The sequence below is a fragment of the Stigmatopora nigra genome, chromosome 21 (assembly GCF_051989575.1).
Source record: "Stigmatopora nigra isolate UIUO_SnigA chromosome 21, RoL_Snig_1.1, whole genome shotgun sequence".
Lineage (NCBI taxonomy): Eukaryota > Metazoa > Chordata > Actinopteri > Syngnathiformes > Syngnathidae > Stigmatopora > Stigmatopora nigra.
In genome coordinates, this window is record NC_135528.1 from 8,967,030 (window position 1) to 8,975,967 (window position 8,938).

Here is an 8,938-nt window from a genome sequence, read left to right on the forward strand (position 1 = left end):
AAATGTACTTTTATGTCCATTGTGATTCATTAAAAAAATAAAAATCAGGATAATGGTCTAAAATCAATCATGTGAATTGGCTGCTCTCTCAACTTTATTGAACATGCTCAGAAAATGGCTTCCAAAAGATGGCCACATAGAACAACTAGGCGCTACATCATGTGATATTGACATATTGTCTTTGTCAAGGCAAAATATTGGCGGAAACTTGTCTCTATCATCAAATATGTTGACTACATGTAAAATTAAATACATGATATACAGATATACCGTTTGGCATTGACGTCCAAATTGTCAAAAAATGACAGTAAAACAACTCCTATCGAGTCCTAATCGTACAAAACAAAAAAATGCAATTGAACAACCTCAAAACCATTTGGAGCATTGGCCAATCAACCTTTTGTCTAATGACACGACAAAATATAAAATACTATTTACTCACCGGAGATGATGCAGGTTATTTAAAATCCTTCAGTGTTTGGTATTTTTGCAGGAGTTTATAAAACATCCAAAGAAGACGGTCGTCAAAATGTCCACTTTTTCTTGCAGTTGACGGCATCATGTCCAACATTTGTCCTCGTCCTTAAATCCAACATTGCGTATAATTACCTTGACCAATTAGAGGATGGGCAAAATATTAGAATAATAGAACAATAGATGTCATATTGGTAAGGCGGCTTATACAGGAGTTATTCACTGGTGGCCATCTTGCGTCAGTGGATTTAGTTACTAAAATATAAAATATCTTAACTCTTGGAATTCGTAATGAATCACAAGCTGTTTGGTTTATAACAAACTCAATTACACTATTTAATTAACTATTTTATAAATTAATCTAAGAAAACTAGAGTTGTTGGGGGGGCTGTCAACTGTTTATTTACTTTATTTCACCGCACCGAGAATTTCTTCTACATTTACTTTAATTTATCTTCATTTATTTAACATAAAATTAAAAAAAAATCCTAAATATATTGATAAGAATAAATCATATGAAATCAAAATTTGAAAGTACTTTTTTGTTTTTTTTTAAATGACCAAAAATAGTCTATTATAGAGAAAAATCAACACTATAGAAATAGGTACAGTGCGCTTTTACAAGATATCATTGAAGGAATTCACGTGGATAGATTATTGACGACCGGATCAAGTGTGTGTGTGTCTGCATCTCACCCACAACCTAACACGGCGAGGCGCTGGTCCGGGCGTGGTAACGCGGCGGGAGAAAGGGTGAGGGGGGGCTCCCGGATTGCAGGTGGGGCCACGGCGCCCTCGGGAGCGAGTCGGCGCGCAGGAGAAGGTGCGGCGGGAAGGAAGCCGAAGAGGACGAGGAGGCCGGCCCGGCATGCCGCAGTTGGACCGACATCTCCGAGGACACGTCGGACGGGCTGCGCCCGCGGGGGGGCGGCGCCCACGAGTCGGGGTGCAGGAAGTGACCGCTGTAGTCGCTGCAGTCCGACATGCGGGGGCGGTAGAGGGCGGGATGCGGACGGAACAGCTCTTCTTCGGCGTAGCGCTTCATGAACAGGTACACCGACATCACCCCGGCGCCCTAAAAACAGGTGACAAATTGTGGATTCAAAAAATGCTCATAGTCGTCAGCGTTGTGGGGGTGCTTGAGCCAACAGTGGTGGGGAACACCCAGAATTGGTGCTCTCTGTTTTATTTTAGAATGTAACTTTCCACATTTAGTATTTATGTTGAGACACTTTTGATGCTCCAATTCTTTTGAAATGTACATTCAGACTTGACAGCTTTTAAATATAAAGATTGAATTGGGGAAGGCCGGTATTTGCCAGCTTATGGCAAAGCCACTCATCAATTTGAGTTGTGAATGTTATGCTGATGATTATAATTCTATGCTTATCCCCGACACTTGTGGCTGCGTCCAAATCTGAACATGACACATTGCCATGGCAACAGGCTGCCTGACTTGTGTGTATGTGTGAGTGTGCGAGTGTGTTAATCCCATTTAGTGCGGCTTTAGATGGAAAAAATGTCGAAAAGGAAGAAGAAATATTCCGAAAACGGTAACGAGGAAGACGGCGGGAGGTGATGAAAAGTGAAGCTCCTTCATTAATGAACAATGTGAAAATGTGCCTTGTGTCACCTCTTTGAGGAGGAAGGAGGAGGCGGCCAGCGCAAAAGACCATCCGTAGCGATAGTGGAAGAACTGCTCGGCCTCCCGCGGTCGATTCATCACTTCGTCGTTGATGCTGGAGATGTACAACACCAGGCCCACCACCAGGCTCAGTCCTATCATCACACAAACACACAGCAAATTGTATCAAGAAATGTTCACATTATCACTCACGTCTGTTGATAAATAGTGTCAATAGAATGTCCAATTGATTTTGACAAGCCTCAAAATATATTGAACCTTCAATGTCAGCAGACCAGGTGAATGGGCATTTTTGTTCATGTAGATTGTAGAGCTATAGAAAATAGAATTCATTTCATTGGACAAGTTGCATTTCGAGGCTGTAATTGCCAAAGCTTTCCAGAAGAAGGCAGTGTTGCCTCGTTCTTAATAAGGATGCTTATCAAGTATGAAAGCTTGAAAAAATCCTCTTTGAATACTCAATTCTTAAACGTGCTGTGAAATAAGACAAATTACTTTATGATTATGCAAAAATAATTTTTGACAAAAACTTTTAGTTTCCTCCCATTTTGAATATTAGCAATTATATATGGTACATATTTTTAGTTTGATTTGTACTCATTGTATTCTTTTATATAATTAAATATACATTATAAATCCATGTTTACAAAAGCAAAATTGATTGATTGAACAAAAATACGAGTACACATTTTTTTGCAGCCAAACGCGTCCAATTCAATTGACCTGGGAGGACTGACAGTGATCTTTCCTCGCCATTGTCGTCATGGCGAGACCATTTTGACGGCTCGTCAATCCCAAGCAAGATGTTTAAAGGGTTAACACAATTTGAAAGTCTACTTTTAGACAAAAAAAGTAGGCCAAGTCCCGCTTACCTGACAGGATGAAGAATATTCCGGAGACGAAGGCCAGGATGGTCCGCTGAGGCTTGACGTGGCCCACGCTGCTGACCACCACGCCGATGAAGACGAAGAGCAAGGAGACCACCGGGAAGGGCGTCGCCGTGCGGACCATCTCTGGAGGCGGGGAAAACACACAATTGGAAGCCATGGTTTTCAAACAAAAGTCGTTGCTGTCGTCCACTCACTGAGGATATTTGCCGTATTCTCCGTGGTGATCTCCACTTCGGACCCGCTGAAGTAATCGGACGCCACGCAGCGACCGTTCTCGGGTCCTGCGCAACAAATATAAACACATGATTCATGCATTGCCATTGATTCATGTTGTTGAAACGTGAAAGGGCTCATTTTCAACCTGACCTGCCACGAAGCAGACGCGCCAGAGTCCCGAGTGCAGAGCCATCTTGACCTGGGTGCTCTGGTTGTGCTGCAAGACCACGCCCTCCTCCATCAGCAGCCAATAGTCGCTGGACACGGCCGCGCCCACCAGCAGGAGACCGCATCCCCCGAACGAGGACGACAGCAGCGTCAGTGCGCGAGTGCTGAACCAACTCATCTGAGGGAAGAGAAAAGGGAAATATAATACAACCATTTGATGACCATAAAGTCATCAAAGAGTGAACAAGTAAAAAGTAACACTTTATAATACAGTAAAGTATCCACAACACAAACCACATACAACCAGATTACTTTATGAGCGGACTATCGGAACCGTAAGTCGAAGACCGCCAGTTAACGGAGCTAACGACCACACGCTAACTAGGCTAACCAGAACGCTAACAAAGCTAAGAACAGCGACTCGGACGCAACTGGAGACAAGCTAACAAAAGCAAGTTAACCAAGATGTCTTAGAAAGGACGGCAAAAATAGGACATGAGCAAGATGCTATGGAGTGCTAAGACTAATGCTACCTCAGAGGATACAAAGTAGGCCACTAACAAGTACACAAGGACAAGAACAAAGAGCAAAGATTGAAGCGGGCCGCCGTACGTCACACTAAGATGAATGACATCATCAGGGCGGATCACTTTTCAGCGTCCGGAGGTCAGCGGGGAAACTTGGCGTGTGTGCGTGACGCACAGATGGCGTTTTCAGGTTAGCTCGCCATCCATCGGCCAACGAGGGACCGCCGAGATGAAACGGGGGCTTCTGCACGGACGCAATATGGAACGGACCCGCGCCAACTGGCACCGGCCAGCGTCCATATTTAAACAAGTAAATGTGTGCCCACCGCAGGAAGTGGAATAAACCAAGTCTGAGGCTAACAAGCAAGCTCAAGCGCCCTCTGAGAGATGGGCCTCCAACTTCAAATGAATTGGAGCTCTATTACTATCAATGGCATACAATTAGCAGTTCAAAATTCTTGGGAAAACATTCAAACTATTTGTTTTGAATTCCTAACAATTTCATTCCTTTAGCTAATATTTTCATTTTTTTACTGAGTAAAAACAGTCACTTGACCTTTAACCTCTCAAAGGTCTTTAGGGTCATCTATATACTCTAGTAATGTCACATCCCCAAAATTATTTAACACTTTACTATTGCTTAACTCACATGAAATTCCCAATGAAATATTAAATCACAATTTTACAAACGCGCAAAGATATCACAGATGTTGCTTAAGCAGCCCAATATGCTACTACACACAAACACACACATGCGCGCAAGTGTTAAGATTACAAGAAAACACAAGATGCCGATATATACACACACAAACACACAAGTGAACCAAAAGGTCAACCCGTAATGCATCTAACAAACACTGCAGTGTACAGGAAGACAATCCGAGGACGGTTTCCCCAAGAACACACACACAAATACACAAACACACACTCTTTTTGGGCAGATGGGATGCTCTATTCTGTCAACAATGAGCGCCAAAACATGATCACGCACAGTAAGTGCAGACGCATGCATTTGCATAGACTAAGCAAAGAGGTAAACATATGCAAATGGAAGGAAAAAGAATGAAGAACTCACCTTTGCAGCACTGGAAGAAGCGCACGTGGTGTGCCAAGGTGCGAGCAAGCACACTGTGGCGGCTCAGGAAGCCAACTGCAGTTTTTCTTGACTCCCTCCCTCCCTCCCTCGTTGGATGGTAGAGCGCTCGGTTGGCTCCCCCTTTCGTGCCTCCCCTCTCCTCCTTGAGCACTGCAGAGAATCTCCATGTGAGTTTGCTCCACTTAATTTTGCTTTTTTAAATGTGCGAGTAAGTGTGCCGGGGGCTCACATAATTAGCAGATGTGAAATGTTGAATCTTGTTTGCAAAATTGGATGCTAGAATAGAAGTTTGGATTTTTCTGGATGAATGAGTCAAAATACCATTCATCTGTTATATATACTATCAAAAAAAATGCATTCAATTCATTCAGGTTGTCCCCTGCAAGTTGGCTGGGATAGACTCCAGCACCCCCGTGACACTAGTGAGGATAAGCGGTATGGAAAATGAATGAATTAATGTGTATAGACGTATGAAACGAAATAGTTAAATGTACGATAAGTGATTCTATCAACTGCAGCAACATTCAAGCAGTTTTATATGCTTATTTTAATATTTTTTTAATTTCTGTACTAGCAATAAGCTATCACAAGAAAAAACAGTCAAACTGATGACTTTGCAGTGACTCAATTCGAGCACAAATGCCTCAAATTCAAAGTGGTAAACTTTATAAGTGTATTTTGAAGATGACTGACAGCAAGATTTGATGCTGATGAGAAGTCACGTGACCACCAGGAGGAGAAAAAAAACAAGGTCAGCTGGAGGGAAAGTATCTCCATCGTCAGTCAGTGTAGCTTTATTCCTTGGGGTTCACTCGCCAGCCCCCCCTTGTTCTATTTTTAGACACCTGGCAGGGAAATCCGATAGGGCGAGCTGCACGGAGCTATTTATAGATCATACAACCATTGATCCTCCGCGCTAGCTACGATAATTAGCGTCACTGTCGACCACTTCCAGATATATTCAGCTCTGTTCTGTCTATACAGTAAACACTGCATTCCTGTTGATTTTTTTTTAGGCAAGAATAAAATTATCGGTGTGAGGCCAACCAAACTAGGACAAAAAATTACAGAAAAATCTCTAAAACGCGCAACTTTAAAAAATGTAAAAGACGTAAAAACAGCAAAACTGTATTTGTAAAAAAAATGGATTAGCTTGCCACTGAGGTAATAGCAGACAATTTGAATAAAATAAGCTAATTATGCTATTAATTTAATGTCAACGCATGGATCGATTGGAACCTCGCCCCTCCCAACATGGCCACCCCAAAACCCCGTTGTAGCCCCTCATTGCCGTGAATTCCAATGAGTTTCTCACGAGTCGACGTCCAATCAATTTAAAGTCACCCAATCCAAAAGGAATGAAAATTAGCGCCATTGGCTTTCCCTTGAACTATGTACAAGTGGATATGAGTAGCGAGTGAACTGCACGCGGAAATGAATGGGACATATGACAAGTGTGCCACAACATGTTGAACAGATGCGCGTGTTCTGATGACCGTGAAATGCGAAGTGGCGTCCTCTCATCTTGCTTCCTTCCTGCGCTCGCCGCCGGCCACGCGGTACATCTGCACACACGAAAAAAAAAAAAAAAAACACATCAAATGAAATGATTGAACATCACCTTTTCAGTTAAAAACATGTCATTCCCCACATACGTCTTAGGTCGTCACTGTTATTGACATACGACAGTTATTATTAGCGTTAATGTTCCCAGGAGACAATGTGACCTATGAATACTAAACTAGTGTGTTCTGGTCCAGTTGACCCATTTAGGCCAGATGAGAGGCAGCATGTGTGTGCACTCAAGCACGCACATGCACGCCTGCAGGCCTGATAAAGACCTGACGTGAACTGAGCTTTTTGGGCTACTAAATATGATTTTTAAAAAGTGTCTATTTGTGTTACGCTATTGACCCCGGGAGCAGTCGCTCACATCTGCTCTTTACACAGTAGCTGCCATTGACGGGGATAGACGTCCAATTTTAAGTAAGAGGGAGGCCATTCCTCATTTTAATTGACAGGAAAAGTGCAAAAAAGATTTTCATCGGCCTGGGTGACATGGCCTCGGGGCGGCCATGTTGGTAGGGGCCATTTTCCTATCAAAGTCAATGCAGGGATATTAAAATCATGTCAAAAATACTTTATATTTCAGTATATTTTTAAAGATTATTTTTCAGTTGATTTTTAAAGATTAATTTTCTCAAATTGAGAGCATTTGATATTTACTGCCAAGGACAGTAATAGACGTCCAATTCATTTGAAGTGATAACCAATGATGCCAGGCAAATTGATTGGACATCTAATAGGAATAAATATGTATTTACATTTGCAGCAGAAGGATGAAAACTACTATGACAATATTATAAGTTAAAAGTCCAATCCTTTTCATATGGTTTGGGGTGATATATTGCACTTTACCATCGTCAATATTAATTCACAATGAATTAGTTAAACAGAAATTATTAACGTGTAGTTGCGTGTTATGTCCACAGTGAGGAAGCAGTTCTCTTTTTGTTTTTCTCTCTCCCAAAGTCAAATACGAAGTGATATAAACGATGCAGTTATATTTACGATCAAGGGACTTTCTTTAGTATAACATGAGTAATAAAACAAAAACATCCCACCAAGTAATAACTATCAAGTTTACAAGTTGTTTTTAACATGTTAGCATGTTGTGATATTTGTCGGCATTATTTGAGCACTTAGCAAACTCTTGGGCTCGCACGTGTTGTTAACATGTTAACCTGTTCACCCGCTATTAAGCAAATATAGTTCATCTTTTAGCATGCACATTTTGCCAGTTAGCATGACACTCACCTAGTTGATCGCCCTTGTCAGTTTGTTATAAATTGTTACAAAGGAATGAAGCGACGAAGACGTCGAATTAACGCCATCTATGGGCAGACACGCAACCGATAACTAAATCTGTACATCGTTAACTATTGTTTACTAAATCTGAGCACCGTTTACTATTGTGTACTAAATATAAGCACCGTTAACTATTATCTTAGCTTGATTAGCCGGAAAGATGTCTAGACGCAAATTTATGTCTAGAAATTTTTCTTCTACAGGACACATGCTTGGAAAGGCGACCAAATCTCTTCAACCAATCAGATGTGATGTTATTGATGAATGCAGCTGTACGCGAGCATTCTATTGAACTTCTCGGCTTTAACGCTAGAGGGAGTTTGTCACGGTGCCTAGGGGTCAAAGCCTGGTCAGGTTGGAATGAGCTAGCGAAATCCTTTCACAGACCACCACAGTGCTTTGGCTTTTATTTGTAATTCTTTATTAAAATCTTCCATCCTGACCCATCACATTATTGTCATCACCCTCACGTGTGTGCGTATTTGTGTGTGTGTGTGTGTGTGACAACAAGTGTGTGTGTGTGTGTGTGTGTGTGTGTGTGTGTGTGTGTGTGCGTGTGTGTGTGTGTGTGTGTGTGTGTGTGTGTGGGTGTGTGTGTGTAGCAGAGCTCCGAGTGGTACTGCAGTGGCTCACACAAACTAGTAATTTGGCTTCTCCAAGTAACAATTGTTTGGAGTAAAAATTGCTTTGGCGGGACCCCTTAGCGTGGGGGTGTTAAACTGGCGGCCCACCGCATCATTTTGTCTGCCCGACGAAAGAAATTAAATTATGTAAAATGTATGTAGTCCAGAAATGGAAGAAAATTAAGCTCTTCTTTAAATAAAAAATTAAAAATGTCTTAAAAATGTTAATAAAATATAACATGAACATTAGCTGAATTTTATAACATTTTTACATATTTTGTATCTATCAAAAAAATAAATATTTATAAATATATTTTGAAATATTTCATATTTTAAACCAGCCTTTGATGATTTAGATTGTTTTTGAGTGTCACAGAACATTGGATTCGACAGCTAAATAAATAAATAATATACAAATAGAATGATAACAT

The 8,938-nt window shown here is 41.3% G+C and overlaps 1 protein-coding gene across 3 annotated transcripts; it reads right to left on the minus strand.

Moving 5' to 3' along the window:
• Positions 1–72: 72 nt before the first annotated feature.
• Positions 73–5,083, minus strand: LOC144214809 (voltage-dependent calcium channel gamma-7 subunit-like). 3 transcript variants are annotated; one of them, XM_077743497.1, is made up of 7 exons: positions 4,996–5,083; positions 3,376–3,571; positions 3,204–3,290; positions 2,992–3,132; positions 2,108–2,253; positions 1,171–1,549; positions 73–582 (listed from the first exon to the last, which is right to left on the minus strand). In XM_077743497.1, exons 2-6 carry the CDS (start codon positions 3,569–3,571, stop codon positions 1,178–1,180), a joined length of 942 nt encoding a protein of 313 aa, XP_077599623.1. In that variant the 5' UTR covers positions 4,996–5,083; the 3' UTR covers positions 73–582; positions 1,171–1,177. The 3 variants fall into 3 exon arrangements, with proteins under 3 accessions (XP_077599623.1, XP_077599622.1, XP_077599621.1); XM_077743496.1 differs by having other exon boundaries at positions 73–609; XM_077743495.1 differs by having other exon boundaries at positions 73–1,549.
• Positions 5,084–8,938: the final 3,855 nt, after the last annotated feature.

Excerpts from the sequence above, each read along its gene's own strand:
- LOC144214809 (XM_077743497.1), bottom strand. The coding sequence starts at position 3,571 with ATGAGTTGGTTCAGCACTCGCGCACTGACGCTGCTGTCGTCCTCGTTC. Across the intron at positions 3,291-3,375 it reads GCGCGTCTGCTTCGTGGCAG|GACCCGAGAACGGTCGCTGC; the intron begins GTCAGGTTGAAA and ends TTTGTTGCGCAG. Across the intron at positions 1,550-2,107 it reads CCTCCTTCCTCCTCAAAGAG|GGCGCCGGGGTGATGTCGGT; the intron begins GTGACACAAGGC and ends ACCTGTTTTTAG.